This window comes from Pundamilia nyererei, unplaced genomic scaffold, assembly GCF_000239375.1.
Source record: "Pundamilia nyererei isolate P.nyererei 1_Seehausen unplaced genomic scaffold, PunNye1.0 scaffold00034, whole genome shotgun sequence".
Classification (NCBI taxonomy): Eukaryota; Metazoa; Chordata; class Actinopteri; order Cichliformes; family Cichlidae; genus Pundamilia; species Pundamilia nyererei.
In genome coordinates, this window is record NW_005187435.1 from 2,845,002 (window position 1) to 2,866,702 (window position 21,701).

Consider the following 21,701-nt stretch of genomic DNA (forward strand, 5'->3'; position numbering starts at 1 on the left):
AAATAAAAAAGGGAAAAAGAAAAACGTAATCATTTTAGTTTTTATTAGTTGGTTCAACACTTTAACATTTTTTGAGTTGTTACTCATTGTCTTTGTGGTTTACATACTTACAAGTGCAGACACCAAAATTCAATATGTCAAACTTTTAACCTCATGACACTACTGACCTTTCTTCCTCTTGTATTCTTTTTTTCTTTTGAATTTTCACTCTGAGGCAGTAAAACTAAATCGAAACCACCTGGAACTCGTGAAATAACCCGCTAAATTATTTAAGACTGAATATCATGGTCGGTTTTGATATTAGTCTATTTTAAACAAATCTGCAACCTTTTATTCACCCAAAGTTGTTTAGATTTCTCTAACTCCATCTTTTCTTACAGCCCACTCAGTCCTCCAGAAAGCTGTTTTAAAAGCTAAAAGATAAAGATAAAATGTTTATTATTCATGACCACCTACTCCTAATTCTACCTAATGAATTTTTAAAATTTCCTTACTCTGCCTATATAGTGTCAGTAATGGCTGCCGCTAGAGATGTGAGAGTTGGTACTGTGGCTTGTGATCATGATTCCTTAAGGGAAAGGACCTCCTGTTATACAAGTGAGCCTTTAATAGGATGTTTCAAAGTGATATTATTGCATAACTTACCTGATAAAGCGAAAGTATATTTTTTGCCATAGCATGCTTCCGATCCTTCATCTTAATCAGCTACAATGCAAACTAAAACTGCAAAAAATATGTATACACGGGGCAGGTGGTGGGATTACTCTGGCTACCTGTGACATAACAAGAGGTTTAAAAACAGTTTGCTATAGAATCACAAAGTCACAGTGGGAGGCCCTGAGCACGAGGATGGCAGGAACAACTGTACATTTAATCCATCCACCATTAATGTCATCCTATAATACCACAGAACAAGACCAGCAAAGCTGATGTCAAGAAATGTAGCAGTTATCTATCTAACACTGATGTAAACCAGTTTAAAAGATGGAAGGAAATACTAACTTTGTACTTTTAACATGTATTTTTTTTTATTGCAGCACTCAATAATAAACTGGTAGTGGAACCCTAAATCGGCACTCGATAATCAAAACTTTGAGAACCCCAGCTCTCGCTTAAATTGAAGAGTGAGAATTTTGTAGTTTCACAGCACAAACCCTCCCACCCCTTAATCTGTTCCAAAACAAATGTTTCTTTAGTTTCCAGAATTGCAACATTTGCTCTGCAAAAAGTTTAAATTTTGGTGGATGCACTTGGAAGTATGTGGTTTCTATTTTTGTACAAAAAGTGTTCTTGGGTTTAGTTTTAGGGATGCATCGAATGTGACTTACTGCAAAAAGTGACCCTTTTATCTGGATGATGGTCCCAAAATATCCACATATTCAGCTCACATTAATGTAAAACAGCAAATCCCGAGAATAAAGAAAAAAAAGTAGAAGAACAAAGTGTTTGGAAAAAATTTGATGCCTGGTGATAAATTTAACACACAATATTGCAGAAGGAACCACACTGCATTTAAGTGCATTTTTATAACCAGCGTTTGTGGCTCTTGTTAAAACTAATGCAGTCTGATGCATAAGCCCTGCAAGTAAATCCTTCCTTTATTACTATACATTTAAATACTTATTGTTTGAGTGCTGCTTGTATTGGTGGATGTGGTGGTACTGAGTTGTTTTGGATTATGCCAGAACTTTCTTGTTTTTATATCATTTATATTGTATTGATGTAAATGGGGTGGACGAGAGAGAGTTGTACATAGAAGTAAAACAAATTACACAATAGGTTTATTTATTTACTTTACAAAATTTAATTAATTCATTATGGAAATATATCTGTGATAGAAACAAAAGCAGTTCTCCCTTGTGTTAGCTACTCATTAGCTTTCTGTGACTGGACCTAAATTAAAAATGTTGTTTTTTGTTTTTCAACATGAATTTCACACTTTCATGTCCGTGAACACAACTTTTAATCAGGCTATATCAGTCCATATATACATTTCACAGATTTTCACACATCATTTGTATGATTTGTAAGATCATAATTCAATACAAAAGTGTTGCTTGATTAGGTTTAGGCATTAAACACAACTAGGTTGGAGCTGGGCAAAAACCCCCGCTTGTTTATGTTTATAAAAATGTCTTAATTTGTGTTAAAATACAACATTGCTGCTCCTGGTTCCCATAGTAACACTTCCCTGCTTTCTCTACAAAGATACAAAAAGTACATGCTTCTGATATGAAATATATTTCCTATTGAAATACATTACATACAAATTTGTGTTCACTGACACAAAATTGTAAGACAGCGGTCCCCAACCTTTTTTGCGCCACGGACCGGTTTATGCCCGACAATATTTTCACGGACCGGCCTTTAAGGTGTCGCGGATAAATACAACAAAATAAAACTAGTACCGGTACCGAAAAAAAGAAAATGTATTCATAACACACGTGAAAAGACCCAGGAAAACCGAGTAAGCGATAAAGACGATAACAAAATAACGCTGAAAACCGATAAAAACTCAGAAAACCATACATTTCACACCTGAGCCTCAACTCTCACGGCCCGGTACCAAACGACTCATGGACCGGTACCGTGATTAATTTTGTGAGTGCTGCCTATTTGGTGGTGAAGCACAAAGAAAGCTGAGAGCCACTGATGACACCAACTTCTAGCCTAACAAAAAGTCTGCCTTTGTAAGTTTAAGATGTTCTTTCCTTAAAATTAAATCAATAAAAAATGAAAGCACTACCCTGTAATCTTGTAGTTTTGACTCATTTTTCCATATGAGAATGTTTGCTTTTGCAAGGAAACACTCTTAGTGGCAGGTGATTTAACTAAACCCAATGGGTCGAACAGGTGGCTATCCCAGTTGGCAGGGTTGGAGGAAATCTTTGCCTTTTCACACATCATTATTGTGTGTGTGTGTGTGTGTGTGTGTGTGTGTGTGTGTGTGTGTGTGTGTGTGTGCGTGCGTGCGTGTGTCTGTAATGCAGTGCAGTCAACACTCGATAGCCTCCTCAGTGGTTTGAATGACACGCTTCCCTAGGAACGGTGGGGGGCAGAACCATATCAGTCAGTGATGGATGGTGGGAGGGTGTTTTCAATGATGGATCTGTAGGTCTATACCAGGAGTGACTGTGACATACTGAGCTGCCAAAATGCTTTGGTGTAAAGCATCCTCTGTGGTCAGATTTGAGATATCCTCATCCTCTCCACTCAGTGTTCACATCACTGATTACAGGTAGAGATCATGTCAAGTTCTTCTTGTCCTGGATTGAGAGTCTTGTTGTTTTTGGCTCACTAAAACAGCAGTCAGTCCTCTTATGTGTCATCGAAAGACCCGGTTGTGTTTTCTACAAGCTTCAGCAGCTTGAATAAAGGGTCACTCGAGGTGCCGTCTTTGGAGCACACAGAAAGCAGAGCAGAGAGATAGAGACCCAGATAGCAGAGAGTCGATTCCTCACACACTGTGTCATAAGGTCTTTAACAGATGGGGGGGTGCTATGTTTAGCACAGATGACAAGTGCTCTAAAGAAACTTGGAGCATCGTGACAGAGTTTGCACTTTCAGCACGCACTACCTCACTTTGCAATTTGATTCCTCATGTTAACATTAACTGTAAGGGCTTTTTTTGGTAGGTGTCACAATGTGATTGAATGTGTTATGTTTTTACTTTGAATTTATCTTGATAAAAGAGACATTTCACTGCATTGGATCATGCATGCAAACTAAGATGAAAAGAGTACTGAATGTCATACTCAAATAGAAGACCTGATGATCAGAAAATTAAAGACTTATACTAATCAATTTAAGATCTTTCTGTTAATCATGTCTTGCTTTGTAGACATCACTATCTGTTTGCTTCCACCATTTGTGTCAAAATGGTGACCCGCTCAAGTTAAATGAGTTGGCAGCTTGACCCTTAGGGAATAGTTCAGAGTGCACACCCCTTGTCAGGCTTGTGCCCAAACATGCTCCTGACATGATGCACCACCCTTGTGCTTGGACATTGTGGACTGAAAACTGCTGTTTTGTCTCTGAGTTGTAAGCATAACATCCAGCTATTATTATCAGCAATGATCTTTAAGAGACGTGAAAGTTGGGGCAATTTTACACAGAATTTGTTGCTCACTGTACATATTTTTTGGTATATCATGAAAATGCAGATGCGGTTGTGCCTGTGGAAAATTATAAAGATAGCAGGACAGCTGGAAGCAGTACAGAAGAGCACAGGAACACAAGAAGGAGAGAGAGGTCAGATTCTAATTATTCATGACTGGGAGGAATCAGACATTTTTCTTGATGATGGACATTTCTGCATTTTAAATGTTGTGTACCAAACAATACAAATTCATTAACATAATATATCATTATTTTAGGTTTTCAAATCAAACTGAAAAGTTGCTTTTACCAGTGTAAATCTGGACTTAAGTAGGTTTAAAATGCAGTAACCATGAAAGAAACAAGTACGGCGTCCTGAATGTATTAGAGAATATTAGTCTGTCTTTTTTTGCATTTTCTAAAATTTTGAATCACATTTAAAAATCCATTAAAAACCAGTTTCTCTCTATTTAATCTTCTAAAATATGTATATTTATAAAAGGTTCTCTAAGATTTGTACAGTGCAAAGGCTTGTTTTCACCTTAATGATTTTTAAAACAAATCTTGTTTTGTTGTGTATACCTGCCCCAAAATGCCTCTGAAAATTGAAAATAATATAAAAGGAAGGAGAGCCATCTGCCAGAAAGCCCTAAAGGTAAACTTCTCAGATTAGCAAAGCAAAGTACATGCATTCAGCTGCTTTAAACCATACAGTATGTACGGGCAATATTTTAAGCTGGAGTACATATGCTGGCTGTAGCACTGATACATTATCACCGACTGCCATAAACAGAAACAACATCCACTTACGTTCTGAAACAATAAACAGTATTAAATGTTTCTGCACTGTGACAACTTGATTTAGTCGCCATTATTGTTGGGGTTAATTGACTTCCTCCTTCATACACTGGGGAAAAAAATGAACAGCTCATTATGAGGTTCTGCCACAGGTTTAAATAACATTTAAAAGTTCTCCAAGTTCAGTTTTTCTTACATCACAAAGCAGATTTTCTTTTAGGAACTTTTCAAAAAAACCCCAAAACTAACAAACTGGAATTCATCCAAGAAACTGTTATCATATATGAAACCATAAGTAAATAAAAAATAACCTTTAGCTTTTCTTTTACAGACAAATGTGCCTTTCTTTTCAAAATGTCTTTGACATTTTCTTTATTATAAATAAACAAAATATCCCACTCAGTGAGGTCATTTGTCTCATCAATTGCAGACAAAATCGAAGTGATCTTGTTGAGCTAATCTGAGCATTCAAAGCAGAAATATGGTGGAAAAATCAATAACTGGCAAATCTTTCAACTGTGCATACACCAAACACCCACATACCCCAAGTGTGCAAACTAGCATTTTTCAACTATTTGGCATTCTCATGTGTGGTAGTCAAATTCACCTTTTGCATTTTAACATCCATGTTTTTGATTTTAGAGTTCTTTCCTTTTGCAGCCTTGCCTCTCATAAGATAAACTCACATCCATTTGTCAAGTTTGTCTGACTTTTAGTTCTTAGACCAAGTGGGTCAAAAGTCGTATCCCTATACTTTCAGATTGAATAATGCTGTATATGTTTGAGCACTGCATTTTCAGTTCTACATTAAAATCACGTGTGCAGCAAAACCAAACCTCTTTCACAGCTAGGAGCCCTTGCAATTTTTATGGAAATTTGGTAAGACTGTTTTACATATTTCATTACGGTGTTTAAAATTATAACTGTTTCACTGTGTAAACAGTTACTCAGTCATTAAGCATCCATTTTCACTGCTTCTACCAACTGTATACCATTCCCGCAAAAGGAAAGATACAAAAAAATTGAAACTGGCTGCCGTTATCACAAATCATCAAACTTTGTCAGCTAATACTAAACATGAAAGTGTAACATTTGGTTTATATAATCAAACTTGCTGGACAGCATTTCATAAATGAAACCAGTTTTACTGTATTTTTGGCATCTTTGGAACATAGTATTTTTTTCCCCAGTTCAACTGAATTTTGTTGATTTCATTTAGTGCCATTTCACAGTAATAGTCACGTCTTTCTAGTGCTTTATGTTAGTAAAGATCACACAGCATTAGAGAATCTCACTTCATCCCCCGTGAGCAAGCCCTCGGCGATTATACCACAAGTAAGCCTGGCCTTTGAGAACAAAGTGCTCTATTGGGATAATATGGTCTTCTTAAGCATATAATGGGGCCTGCTAATTCAGAATTTTGTATATGAAATAAAGGATTTAGAATTAATTTCTGGATTTAACATGGAGCCAGTGATATGGGGAGATATGATCTCTTACTCGTCCCCGTTAATGCTGAAGTGAACTAAACTGAAGGCTTTTCTGAGACAGTGGGCTAATAATTAACAAGAATAGTCTTGCCTACAAGAAAAAAAAATGCATGAACTAATTTTTTTCTTGTAGGCAAGACTTCTTTTGATGTTTGAGGACAAACATCTTGAAACTACTGCCTCACCTGAAACAGTCACATCACCAACAGGTTCGTCTCAGTTCACAAATTCTTTTTGAGAAGTCGCCATAACTTGACTAAAGCTGAGGTAGGCAGCAGAGAGACTTGGGCTCCCCAGAGTGATCTGCATGATTGAAGCATGGTGATGTCAGTCCCTGTGGAAGACAAAGCAGGATGAGCTCGGTGTTATTGGCTTTGGCTTCTCTCAATTCAGTCGAATGTCAAAATATTAAAGGTCAAATCTGAGAGATGGAAATATTATGAAAAGGTCTAAAGCATGCTCTGAGTTTTTATCACCAGTCTCTTGGGACTGAACATTTGACAGTACGGTGACACTGCACGGCTGAAATTAAGTAGCATTATTTGGAGTCACAGTTTACCATTTTGGCTCAATTAAACCCATTATAGCTAGACAGTGTATCAGAATAAGCAAGTCTAAGAAAATAATGGCGATAATGAAATAATTCCCACTAACATACTGTCCCTTTATATACTAATGCATCAGTCTGAATCATAGCCAAATATCCCTGTTGTATCCAGTGCTACGTTGTTGTTCATTCCCTCAGCGGTGAGAATATGTTTTGTTATTGCATTATACAGGAATTGGTTTTCTATTCAGAAGGCTCAGCTATTTGCTGCTCCACTTACCCTGACAGTAACAAAGTGAAACTTTAATCTCCCCTCAGTGTCAACAGCAGCTGATAGCAATTACGGAGAAAGCCTGGATACTGAAGTGGTGCGTTTGACTCAAAGAGTTGACCCACATCCCTCACTGAAAATTTAACTGAGTCCTCTTTATGTTTGCAGCCGCTGTCCAAGCCCAAATTTCTTTTCTGGCCCTAAATTGAATTAAGGAGCTACGCCACTGAAACAGTTACACAATTGTCTGGATCTGTGCAGATTTCAGCATGCAAATCAAAACATTATAGATATTGTTTTTCTTCACATCCTAGTCCCATACTAAGTGGCCATTTTATAGTTAAACAATGCAAATTAGATGTTGTAATTTTGTGTAAATTTAATCTGCATGAAGCTGGAGGAGAAAACTGCAGGCATTATCTCTGCCTGAATGTAGTGAGCGCACTGCTGTTTTACCTACTACACTTAAGTATAATGCAGCCTTTGCTGTGCTGCAGTCAACACACAAAGCTCCTGCTGTGTAAGAGTGAGGAGCTGTTGCACTGCAAGCTTTGCTTTCTCTGACAAAGAGCGAAACAATGGTGGAGCCCACTGTTCGTCGAGTACAAAAGCAGACTTCGAAGTGTTCAGTCTTTTCAAGCGTGCAATTATTATGTCTGTTTAAGTTTACGTTAATACTAGAACTATTCAATCTTCATTATGTTGCTTAACACAAGTTAAAATTGAGCATGCTTTTTGTAAATGTGCTGAAAAATATCAGCTAATCAGATGAGGAATTTAACGTTGTTTCACTTTGCAACAATCCTGCTATGGAGAGCTGTATGTCTGTCATGAGGAACCAAAAGACAAAGTACACAATATGTCCTTACAAATGTCACTTAGCCAATATAGAGTAAATGTTTTAAGAGCAAAAAAATGATCTCTTGATCTAAATAGTGTCACATTGTCACTGATACTTGTTCTGTTCTGTGCTGCCTTTCCTGGAGCACTTCCCTACCTCCAGCTTTCCACATAGGCACATGTGAGGCATATATTCAAAATCCCTGAAGAGAGAGTTACTACCAAATTTAAATTAGTACATATAGAAAAAAACAATCTTCTGTTGACTGTAGTAGTCTAGACTAAAAAGATTTGGCTTGTAGCTAAATATTTATAGGCAGTGATACACTACAAAATGCATAGTGTGTATCCCCGAGGCCTCAAACATTAGACATTTGGAGAGCATTTTTCTTTTCATTTTCCAGTTTTTACATTTAAAATCTTCATTAAAAAAAATATACCTATGTTTACCAGCTAGCTTTTCCTCTGCCTTTAGTTACACATTACTGCACATCTTGATGCCCTACCCCTGCTGGTAAAGCTGTTCTGTGGAATAATCTAAAATCATTGTCAGGACTGTGTATCACATCACCTCTGTGTGTGCACTTGTGTGCTATTATGTGTAGGAACAAGATAAACTAAACTCAAACAGAAGTCAAGTTGAAGTACTCCATAATGGTACCACAGCAAAAAACTCCAAAGTGTATCTGGAACTGATGATCAAAATGTTGCTATTTCAATTACAGATTTTTTTGTTGTTTTATAAATGATATGTAATATGAAAAATACTTATTTTCTACTAGATTAATTATGCTATTGACTTTGTAGTCTATTATATGTCTGCACTCATACCATAGATCAGAAAAATTGAGCTCATGCAATGTTGAAAGTCAGCATTCTTCAGATAGAAAATTAGAATGCCAAGTAGTACAGCTAAACTATCTCTTTCCATCTATTTTTTTCCATATGCAGCATGATTGAAACAGATGCTCTGCACTTGGGCCACACTGCGGGTTGCAAGGATCTGTCAGGTGTCTGAATTACAGATGCAAATATAGTCAGCTACTTTGCATGCCAGCATCATTTGCTCAGAAAAATACTGCACCTACACCTCGGGTCCCAATATTATCATCATTAAGTTGCTCCTCATCTCAACAGGATGCTCAACAACGCAAACAGTTGAGATAAATATGGCACCACACAGTCACTAAAAGGTCTTAAATGATGCTGGAAAACATAAAGGGAGGAAACACCAATTTTCTCTGCCAGATTATAATTTTAGCATAGCACTTAGGATCTGAGGTAATGTTAGGATGTTTGAAAATGTTGCTATCCAGAGTCTTGACCTAAATAGGCAAGAGTCTAAATTCTAAATCAAGTAATTTAGGATAAGATGCCTATCTGCAGGTGTAGTCCAACTAAATATCTAAGCCTAAAATTGTTATTTACATACATATTTATATAATATGTCATGTGTTTTTTGTTTTACAATGAATTCTAGAGGACTGACATTCAACTCAATAGTAAGTGCAGTTTCTGCAGGCAGACTTTCTTTTTATAGTCAGATTACCATGTGTCGCTGGGATGTGAATCACACTGAAATCATTAAGTTCTATCACATTCACAGCTAGCTTTCCCACTGCTTTCACAAACTCAGGTGCTTAATGCTAAGAGCGCAAGTTCAGGTTAAAAAAAAAAAAAAATCCTGGTCAAGATGAAAACCTTTACACATCTTTGTTAGCGACAAGCAACAAGCCAGTAAAACAGAAACTGACAGATTGTCAGAGTGACATGGTGTGACAGAAATCTGCTATTTCTGGTCTCTGAATATACCAGTTAATAGTCACAACAATTAAACAGCTTTGCACTCTGCAGAGTTCTCGGGAGAGAACACGTTGGGTGTCAAAGCTGAGAAAGTCACATGCCAAGCAAGCAAGTATGCTTATTCACTTGTGATTTATTTCCTCCTTCAAATAACAATGCACCTAAAATGCACCTTTGTTCATTTCAGATGCAAGGTAAATAATGAGATTCTTTAGATCTTAATCCATTCATCGTGATGTGCATACTTATGAGCTTTCCCATATTCAGCAGGCCACCCAGGATGTATTTTGTCGATATAATTTGAACAAACCCTTGATGTTTTTGATGTAGTGCAGGTTCATGTTACTGGTTCAGAGGGTTTCTGTTTTTTCTCCATCTGTCTGTCCATCTACTTGTCTATCTGGGAGATGTTATATGAGTTGGAGCAAGAAAAGGAAATATGAAATTAATTGGTTTGTTATTTCAATAACAAATAAACAACATAACTACCCCTACACAGATGAGGGTTAATTTTACTGAACTGTTTTCTTATTTAAAAGGAAAAGTAACTGCAGTATAATAATAATGATAATAATAATAATAATAATAATGATAATAATAATGACTGTTTCCAAGGAGACTTTTGTGTCGTTTTTTATCCCCACATAAGTTTGATCAGTAATATATTATGGTTGACAAAGTAAGCTTTCAAAGATTCCAGTCTATGAATACACTCTGCTCCATTATAACATATTCCATTATTTCATGTTTTCCCTCACAAGTGCTTGCTCAGGGAATCATTTTAAAGTACTGGTACAAAAGCGAAGTACCTCGTTGAGTCTGGCCTCTAACCTATCCTCAAGAATAGATTTCAAACCAAGCTAAGGTAGAGACATGCATGGATAAGGCTGCTGTAGATGGGACTGAAAAGACCACAAACAAACGCCATGTACCAACATGTATTTTTAGCCTGCTGTGTTTCTTTTGATAGCTTAAAAGAAACCAACCCTCTTCACCTCAGATTTGGCCTCAGATGAGCGTCACATATTCAGAGTTTTTGTGTTTTTTTTTTTATTTTTTATTTCGCAATACAAAAATGTACACATGCCATCGCTTTAGGAAGTATTCAGTATTGTTTTAACAATTTTAAGTCTATAATATTGGATTTTTCCCCTTCTCTGTCAGTTCAGACTTAAGAACACATGATAAAAGTAACCAGCGTTGCAGCAGTTACAGCTTACACTAGCAGTCTGCTTGGGTAAGTCTCTACAGGCTTTGCAAACCTGGATTTGGACAGTTTATCCCATTCCTCCTGGCAGAGCCTGTGAAAGCTTCAGAGAACTGCTGTCTTCAGGTCTCCCTACAGATGTTCTGTGAAGTTAAAGTTTATACTTTGGCTAGGCCATTCACAAAGTGTCATGACTTCCCCTAAAGCCACTGCACAGTTATCTTACCTTCTTTTTGTTTGCTGTTGCAATGTAGTTGGTTGCATTTTTATTCCCCCCACTTCTGTTGAGAAGGATTCAAGAAGGTGATATTGCCTCTACCATGTTTCACCCATTATCCAACCTGAAACATGAAAACAAATAAATTAGGAAATAAAGGAAAATCTAAAATGAAACAATGCAACATAAGCTTGTTGTCATAGTAGTATAATTAAAGCAGAAAAGAGAACAAAAACACCAAAGCTAATTGTTATAGAGGTCACGATGTGTTCTGATTATGATGTGATGCAGGTAAGCAGGTTGATAAACTGCTTCAATTTTTAGCTCCCAAAGGATTTATCTTTAGTTTAGTTCAGCGTGTGAAGTTTTTACAAAATTTTGACTAAACTTAATAGAGGACCTGCTCAGGAGATAGAACAAGTCATCTACTAATTGGAAGTTTAACAGGTTGATTCCTGGCTGACCAGTTTTGCATGATCACATTTCAAGGCAAGGGGTGCATGGTACATACTATCCCAATAGCTAAGGCATTTTCAAACATAAATCATAATGCATACTTACTAGTTTCACCTTCCAGATTCTTCTTACTAACTACCCATGAACATGCCGTACCTATGTTTTTTTTTTTGTTTGTTTGTTTTTTGTTTGTCGAATATGTATTTGTATTTACAATGCCAAGGTTGATCTGCAGCCACTGGTGAGTGGAGACAAGTTCTTCATTTTTATTGATATACTGTAATGTAAAGAAGGGCGTTAGGCCACTCTGGTGTTCATCATGTTGGGAGGACATTGCCTTTAAGTCAGATGTTTTCATTTCAAGGGTTATCTGTGTGTGCGTGCGCCTACAGGTCTGTCAGTGATAATGAAATGCTGCATGTGGCAAAGAAGTATCTGGAGGGAAACAGTGCTGTTTTCATTAGGCTCATGTTTCACTGAGTGCACCTTCTCCTCATTTTGTTCAGAGACACAAAAACATGACAACAGATCCTCATCAAAAAGGCACACTGTGTATCATTACCAGGAAACACCTCTGCCGTCTGTCTGTTTTGTTCAGTGTGACCCATAGGGATGAAAAATTCCATTTACACAAACACAGTTTATCTATCACAGCAACTGACATGGTGAAATCCCTGAAAACAGCCTCTTGTGTTGAGAAACACAACACCAGCTAAGAGTAAGTCTTATATAAAATTATGGTCACTCAAGAAAAGCTTATTGCTTTAGCTCACCTATATGTTTTATTTTATTTTTTTGTGTGTGTGTATTGTTTTTCTTGGTGCACACATCAGTGAAATCGTTGATCGAGTTGGAGCAGAAAAATTAGCATCTTGCACATCTGCTTTGCTACTGGAAACTGATTTTCCCGGAGGAACCCACCCGAGGGATTAATAAAGTTTCATCTAATCTAATCTAATCTAATCTAATCTAATCTAATCTAATCTAATCTAATGCTTATAAAACCTTATACACTGTACCCCATGTACAATACTTCAGTTATTTATTTTTATATCATTTTCTGTCATGCTTAGCTGTAGAAGCTAGAGCCAAGCATGGACATTCTGTGGTACACAAATATACCAGCAAGTGACCCATGCTGAAATGTGTGACATACTCGTGATCTCAATTTATATTCTGGCCAGCCTACGGTAGCATAAGGGACTAGTGATGCTGGGTATTATAAATGGATCAGCAGGGTGTTGTTTGATAACTGTCTAAAGAGAAATAACTTGAATAACTTGAATCTCAGCTCCAATTGGTAATGGAAAAAAATGGTGTATTGGTGCTTCAATTTCAATGACTACATGAAGACATTCACAAAATTGGGCTACTATCATAAGGATGCATGACAAACAAAATGATTTATGCCAGACTACTATATCTAGAAAGTTGCATCAACATATTGAGCCGCGATCGTGACTCAAGAGTTGGGCGTTCGTCTTGTAATCGGAAGGTTCGAGCCCCGGCTCCGACAGTCTCGGTCGTTGTGTTCTTGGGCAAGACACTTCACCCGTTGCCTACTGGTGGTGGTCAGAGGGCCCGGTGGCGCCAGTGTCCGGCAGCCTCGCCTCTGTCAGGGCGGCTGTGGCTACACTGTAGCTTGCCATCACCAGTGTGTGAATGTGTGTGTGAATGGGTGGATGATTGTGTATAGTGTAAAGCGCTTTGGGGTTCTTAGGACCAAGTAAAGCGCTATACAAATACAGACCATTTACCATTTTTATTCAGAACATTGCTGTTACATTGAGACCAAGATCAAGTGGCTGATATGACTTGAGTTTTCACACATTTGTATCGATTCCTCGTTTTAAATGAGTGGCTGTGAAATGATTCTAATTAGCACTGAATGGTTCAGGCTACAATACATTCCTGTTCTTCTGAAGGTCTGTTTACTGTCCCTAAGTCAAAACTAAAAGTGGATAAGCAGTATTCAGTTTTTATGTACAATAAACTTGTCTATAAACTCTAGGGCAAGTGCCCTTTATTAAATTAAATTGTTTATTCTTTAAATATGTCACTTACTTTTATTGTGTTTTTTTTATTGTACTCTTTTTAAATCCTATCTGTGTCTGCTATTACTGTATAGCTTTGAGCTTCTTTTATATCTTGTCCTAATGCCTTTTATGTCTTATGTAAAGCACTTTGATCCCCTTGTAGTTGAAAAGCACACACAAGTAAGTGTGCATTGCTTTGCCTTGATACTGTTCACTTCAATCCCACAACTCCTTTGACTAGAAGCTCCTTCAAGCTTATTTTATTATTACTTCTTTTTGTGCAGATACCCCAGGTGAGCTATGCCTCCACAGCTCCAGAGCTAAGTGACAACACCCGCTATGACTTCTTCTCCCGAGTGGTGCCTCCTGATACCTACCAGGCCCAGGCCATGGTAGATATTGTGAAGTATATGCGCTGGAACTATGTTTCCACAGTGGCCTCAGAGGGGAACTATGGCGAGAGCGGTGTTGATGCTTTCATTCAGAAGTCTCGGGAGGATGGTGAGTACACTTGGCCTTGTACATCATTACTGCATAACTTGCACACCAATGTGGGAAGGTGTCACCTATTCGAGCTTGCTGCACTGATGACTGATATATCTCAGTGACACAGCTAGCAAAAGTCAGCCACTGAGGTCAAATGTTAGATTTCAACCCAGAACTTGCATATGCAGAGGTCTACTTGAATACCACAGAGTACATCTGTTTGTTGTTACCATGCATATAATTATGATATGAATGGCTTTGAAGCACCATTCAGTTTTACAAGAGTGATGCTATAGAGACAATATCAGTCATATGTAGAAGTTGCTAATTAACATCTAGAATATACACCTAACAATGCACCCATACACAATGCCAATCACAGTAATCTACACTAAAGTTTATTAAAGCCAAACAACTCTGTAAAATGTTTCATACCCACACAGATTTTCAATTCAATTCCATTTTATTTATATAGCACCAAATCACATCAACAGCTGCCTCAAGGTGCTTTACATTGTAAGTGAACTGTAGTACCTGGAATGACCAGTTGAGGCTGTCTTCAACAGCAGTTTATTCCTTATAAAGTCCAATGTAAAATGGCTTACCTTAAAAAGTATACGTACAGCTTAATACAAAGAGCTTATTTCTCCATATGTGAGAACTTCACAGGGTGTCAGTTTCTTAGTCAAATGTTTTAGGTCTCAAGGTTAAGTTTCATTTATGTTGGCTGCCTTTTGGAACATTTTTAATGCAATTACTTAAATATGTGGCCATGTTATGCCCATCCGGCCTATTTCGCAGTCCACCCTTTTGTCACTTTTGGCTTCTAACATACCAAAATGGAGAAGGCCATAAAGTTAAAGTAGAGGATTCAGAATTAAACAAACTACAAAGTGATGTTGAACTAAAGTCATGGCCAAATGTTTTTGGCATCAGCAAAAATTTTGGTTTTCATAGACTATATTTCTTTTTAAAAATATTTTTTCATTTCTTTGTTATATTAAAGAACAGTCATAAGCATTTCATACGTTTCACTGCCAAAACGTTAAGGCTATTTTGTTTTAGATAAATAGCATTATTATAATATGTTTAGTTATATTTTTTATTATTTATTTTTTATCTACAATAAAATGGATCAGACTTTAACTGTATTATCAACACAATTTTTTGGGGGGGATTGTTCAAGCTCAGTACATATCTCTCTAAACACACTAATCTATATAAATTATTCAGAAAAATCATAGATATTAGCTGCTACAATTTAGTTTGAGCTCTTAATTGAAACTGTGTGCTTTCACAATATTATGTGAGCAAATCCCTGTGACTGTGGATTTGAAGTATTCTGCTAATTCATTGCTGCACTTGTTCTCCTACTTTGCCACTGTCATGAGCTGAATAAAGAAAATAACCTGAACGGGCAAATTATCTGACTCAGCTCCCATAGCAGCAACCCTGGCAGCCCAGGAGCCACATGCTTGGAGCTTCACCAGAACAGCTTTCCCTTAAGAGAGCCAGCAAATAAGACTGAGTACAATGTGGGTAAAAAGCAGATGATGAAAGGTAAATATGAATTCCAGGTGGGGTTTTTTGATCTCTGCTTTTGTATCCCTCTTCTCTGGCAAAAAGTGCCTCGAGCTGGGAATCAGTGGCCTTCAGTGTTTATTTCTGTGTAGTGTCTGAGATGAGAAGCTTCTCATCTCCCATATACTGACCCAGGATGTAACCCACCCTGAAGGGATGATTGTAAGAGCTGTGGTAGGATACATGGACACGAAAAGCAGTCACTTGTTTTGTTTAAAAAAAGAAAGCTTTCCAAATCACATACTTTTTATTTTTACCTTCACTATGCCCTTTTAAACTATGTAATACTGCATGGAGGGTGTATACATTTGGGACTCACTACTTCATCGTAATGTTGAACTTTTGATGCACTTAGTTGCTTAGTTGTAAATGGCACAGAGGATTGTGGACAGGACAGGCAAAAAGTATGCTGGTGGAAGTAATAAAACAACCTGGTATTTTTGTCAAACAGCAATTGACATAAATATTTTTTTTCTGCCATACTAAATTTTAATATGTGTATTAGTTACACCTAATGTTGGAAAAATCCCCTTTTTTCACCTTGTATTTTACTGCTACATTCTAGCAGATGTTTTCTCTGCTGGCAATGAATGTGTTATATTAAATTACTAAAGACATCAAAGCAAAGAGCAGTACAATGAGGACATAGTAGGTTCTAATAACACCAGATAATTTGGAACATCTTACGTGGAGCTGATGCAGCCACCGGATGCTTTATTCTTCAATTTCAAAGGACCTATTTTATGAAACGCACATAGTTTCTGAAATGGAAACTTCCTAATGGTCATCTGGGGTCTACTTAATGGTCTCTTATTGCTTACTACTTTCGTATTTATGAATGTACGATTCTTTCCGAGTGCAGACTTTAGGAAACAAACAGGAGACAGAAAGACCAGTCAGTTCTGGGCAGTAGAAGCTCATCTCTGGCTGAAGACTGCCCTTCTCTGCAGAGACGTTGATTACTATGGAGCATGCCCCAATAGATGTCATTAATCAAGTTAATGAAACACAATGTCAATAAGAACCCTAACAAGATTTCCCTTGCAAACCAATGGCCTGTCTGACATCAACATAAGAAACCCTGCTAATGGAGTAACTGCTACCCCCATGTGATGAGGATTACAAGTGTTAGCCACAGAGTTGGGCTGAATAAGCCCATGTGGAGAATGTAAAATGAAGAAGAAGAAAAGGGGAGCACAAACAACTCTGCATTGCTCCTGGGTGGTTTATTTGTAGATCCAGGGAACAGACAATTTTAGAATGGGCTGATTGTTATGCCTAGTGAGCGAAAACAAAGTATGAACTCAACACATGGGGAAAATGCATAATTATGTTTTATTAACTGATTCTTACTGAAATGATCTTTCAGGTTAAAAGCAGTTCACATTTAAATATTAAGGTTGGTGAGGCTTTATATTTATGTCATAAATAACAAATCCCATGAAAATATTAAAACACCAACCGGGTGTTTGTGCACAACTTTGCAGGTCTGAGTTACAGTATTATTTAAAGATTAATACATGTAACACTGTGGAAACATCTTGAGCTGCCTTTCCTTATATTTTGCTTTGGAGTAGCCAGACTTTCTTGCAATTTTCAAAGTGGTCTTGAAAAATAGTTCTCCAGGGTTTTCGAGGGTCTTTCAAAGTCCTTTGGATATTGGCAGCTTCTTCACTCATTTTCATTCTAGTCCTTGTGCTGGACCATGAATCATCCAAGCACATGTTATCTAGCCACCATTGTCACACAGTACAGTCAGAACTTTTCATCATCAGCTTAACACACGGAAGACCAGAATCATTAAAAATTTGCCATCACATTGCTTAAAGAAATTACAAGGAAGCTTACCTAAGAGAGTTCAGGTTGTTTTATAGAATAAAGATGCTCATTTCAAATACTGATTTTCATGCTGATAAGAAATGTACAAACTAAGCAAAATATGAAGAGATATGGGGTGACTCAAGACTTTTGCACAGTACCATATGTGGTGCACTAGTACTGAATTTTGATAATAAGTTTGTGCATTAGAGCAAGCCTTAAGATGCATAGGGCTTGTGTTTATCGTAATGCAGTAATGCACCACTCAACGCAATAGTGTAACAACAATGGAGTTTTATGGCATAGGGGAATAAGCTAGATCACGCTTTCTTCTTACTGCTTTATAAATATTTGATGCACTCTTTGAAGAATATCATGAAAGCTGCAAGGTAAAGAAACTGGAAAGTATTGTAGACTGTGTAACAGGATAAGATAGAAGCACGGCTCCACCCAGAGCAACAGACAGACTTGTGAACATCTGCATTCTAAATGACCGCAGTCACCCAGGGAAGAGATCACAGCACACACAGCGATGTCCCTGTTTCTATCTGTATGGCCTTTTAATCTCTAGTTCACACCCGTGTGTGATGTGTCAGCCAGTTATGTCTTTATTTATTATTTGACATAACGCAAATGACCCCTGAGTGCCTCAGATATGTCCTCTTGCAATTTGTTTGAACAATTACTTGTCATTGCTTAATTAGGCAAAACGAAAGGCTAAATAATCATCACTCTTCTTCTCTAGCAGTTCACTCTCCATCTTTTCTCCCTCTCTGACAGGGACGTAATGGTTACATATTGCTCTTAATGCAAACACACTATAAAAGCCAATTTCCTTAGCCAAGTGCTATTTGAACTTCGATCTTAAGTAATACCCTATAGAAATGTTAGCTGACCAAATGATTTCATGTGACATCATTCCCTTTCTGCTTCTTCTGTGGCAGCTTGTACTTTATAATGTCAATGCACATTAATACATATTTAAAACAAAGACAAAAATGGAGAAATACGTGACGCAGATTCAATCCAAAGTGCAGGGGGAAAAAAGCAACGGATTAGGGTGTGGGGGAGGTTATGGGGGAAAGTGGAGTTTATTTTAGCCTGAACTACCCGGGGGATGTGGCACAAATTGGCCACAAAAGAGGCTGTTGTGTGAATTTTTATAGATAAGGTTAGTATATGAATAATTACATGGACACCAAAAACAATAAAATGAGGTTACTGACTTAAAACTATGAGCATCAAATTTGCTTCTAGTTGGTAGTCTGTTTGGTTGTCAGAGAAAAACAGAATGACATTTAAGTGACATTCAATAGCTTTAGCATTGCACCCAGCAACAGGAGATAATCAGGTTGGTGTACAAGAAGGATACCTCCCCCCCCCCCCCCCTCCCCCAAGAATATAAGATGAGTGTGGCAAAATTTTCCTAATACCGGTAACTATGTACATGAAAAATTCTGGATAAAGCTAGACAAAAAATGGACATATAACTGATTTTAACTTTCACAGAGACTTGAATTTGTCTGTCTACTTATTTAAGACCATCATTCCAAACTTATGAGAAGAAGACAGATTTCAATTACGCAACATAAGACAATAATTTAAATTAGACAGCTCAGGCAACTAATTTGGATTACAATTCTGCAGATAATCCAGACAGCTCCTTTTCATAAGAACATATCAATAGCACTTTTGTCAGGGGGATAAGATTTTCTCAGCTTCCACTGAGCACTTTCTAATGGCTTCATATTATCGTCATTAGAATAGGCTTACACATTACATTACAGTAGTGTAACGATTGCATGACAGTTTCTGAAGCAACATGATATCTTGTGTTGCAATCTTAACTTAGTTTAAAGTGACAAAAAATACATACAGTATTCCCCACAACCTGTGTTAAAAAGCAATTAAACAGATGTGCCTAATTACGAAGTAGGAAACATTTCCATCTATTTTTGGCGTTCACAAAAACCAGTAATGTTGTCCAGTAGTTTTATTAAAAGATGCCTCCAAAGCCAGTTTCCTTACTTTCCCTGGTGCTCTTTACCCTGGTCAACGCATGAACCAAATTAAGCAAAAAATCATAAAAAAAAAAAAATTGTAACGTTTTTGTATCATAAAAATGATATCAAGTAATTAAAATCTTAAATCTTATTTACCTACAACATAATCGTTTTAGCTTTAATCATGGTGGAATTATTTTTTTACACAGCTATATTTATTTGCTGATGTAGTGGTTTGCATTAGCATTTAACTGAACAATGTCAAACCCAGAGAGGATTTCTAAAATGTACTAATTGCTCAGTCCATTTAGAAAAACAAGAGGTGAGTATTGGCAACAACATTGATAAAAACATTACTAAATGTAAAAATAATAAACATATTTGAATTCCCACTTTGATCAAAAACTGCCATTAAGAAGCTCATTAAGATAGTGATGTTGTATGCAGTTGCCCTGATTCGATCCTATGGATGTTACTATGGAGATTTTTTTCCTTAGGTTAGGTTACAGAGGTCACTCAGAGTTCACATAATAGAGGAGCTTCACTTGAAGGAATGTAATGACTCAGCATCTCTCTAGACACACTAAGGGCACAGAGCTCCTCTTTTCAAAGATTAGGTAAAAATCATGTCCGACATTAATATTCCGTCTGTCTCTTATAAGACCTGTGACATTTGTAGTGTCTTATTCAGAAAGTAAAGTATGAAGAGTAATGTACAAAAAAACAACAGGTCCTTCAACTAAATCATTTGTTACTACAGTACCGCCTGAAACGACCCATGTAAGCATTCCTGAAACAAATGCTTTTAAAGGTCAGACAAAGGTCACATTAGGTGGAATGAAAGTGGCATGGACACATTTTACTGTTCATTGAGAGACTGGACTCCAGTTTATTTACTTGAACCTTTTCTTTTACTCACTCGTTCTAACTCGTGGTTTGGTTATGTTTCAGCAACAACTGAGAAAAAAACAACTGAGTTAAAATTAGGAAAAGAACTTGCATTTCACAAAACTGTTTACTGTGCAGACACTAGTTCAAAGCTGTTGAGCCACCAGAGGTCATTTCCCTTAAAGCATAAATATTGGATATCATAAATAATGTAAACAAATACATAATTTTGTATAATGAACCCTGTTACTTTATTTCAATTCATGTGTGCATTGCTGCACTCCTTAGCCAACATTTCCTCAGTGGTATTGCAGTGTGACCAAACCTGGTACCACAAGTTTTCTCTGGCACTCACTCAAACATATACAGTCACTCAAACACAGAGTTAGATTACACTAATGCCTAATACACGCATGCATTGTCTGTACAACAAAGAGCTTTGGACATTTTCCAGTGAACTCATGGAAGAATGAGTATGCAGTGTTTCTGTACAAATACAAGAGCTTACAGAGTAATTTCATGATTTCACACAAAACCATGTGAAAATATTTGTTTAATAAATGCATTACATTGCCTTTTATATGCCAGGCAACCAACCCAACATTGTACCAGACAAAACACAGACAAATCCTAAGAATTATTGTACTGACTCCAAACTTGATTGTTTGTCCTATTTGCACATGTTTACAGGAAATACAGCTTTTTATTTCCTGTAGTTTCGCCTTATCTAAGCTGCACTATTTCTGTGAGAGCAATGGTTATTGTTAATTAATTTATATGTGGTTCCTATAAGGAAAGATGTATGTTCTGATTTTATCAGCCTAAGGTTAATTCATTTCATTTTTACTTTCTCTCCATTTTATATATGTGTTGTTTTTATATAGTTGCTGGTTGGCACACTTGGCATCTAGATTACTGGGCGCATGCAGCCAGTGGCACAGTAGAGCAGTGTCTTTAGATTAGTTTGACTTGAGAGTTATTGATCCCTTTGGGGAAATGTGCTCATTACAGCAGCAATAAAATTTAGCTTAGGGAGAGACGAGAATAATATAATTACACAAATCTAAAATAAACAGAAGGCGGTCAAGGTGCATCTCAGCACAGTTTGCGGGAAGGAAGTCAATTAATGGATGTTGTGTTTTTGCCAGTTGCGTCTATTTAT

The 21,701-nt window shown here is 37.0% G+C and overlaps 1 protein-coding gene across 6 annotated transcripts in view; it reads left to right on the forward strand.

The window, feature by feature from the left end:
* LOC102195475 (metabotropic glutamate receptor 4) overlaps positions 1-21,701 on the forward strand; it is a 185,576-nt gene that overhangs the window by 93,992 nt on the left and 69,883 nt on the right. For all 6 annotated transcript variants that reach the window (XR_311648.1, XM_005729750.1, XM_005729754.1 and 3 more), the window contains exon 3: positions 14,048-14,264. Coding sequence is in view for 5 of the 6 variants with exons in the window: in XM_005729750.1 (XP_005729807.1) it covers positions 14,048-14,264 (217 nt within the window). In the remaining variant the exon portion in view is untranslated. The remainder of the gene's footprint in view (positions 1-14,047; positions 14,265-21,701) is intronic.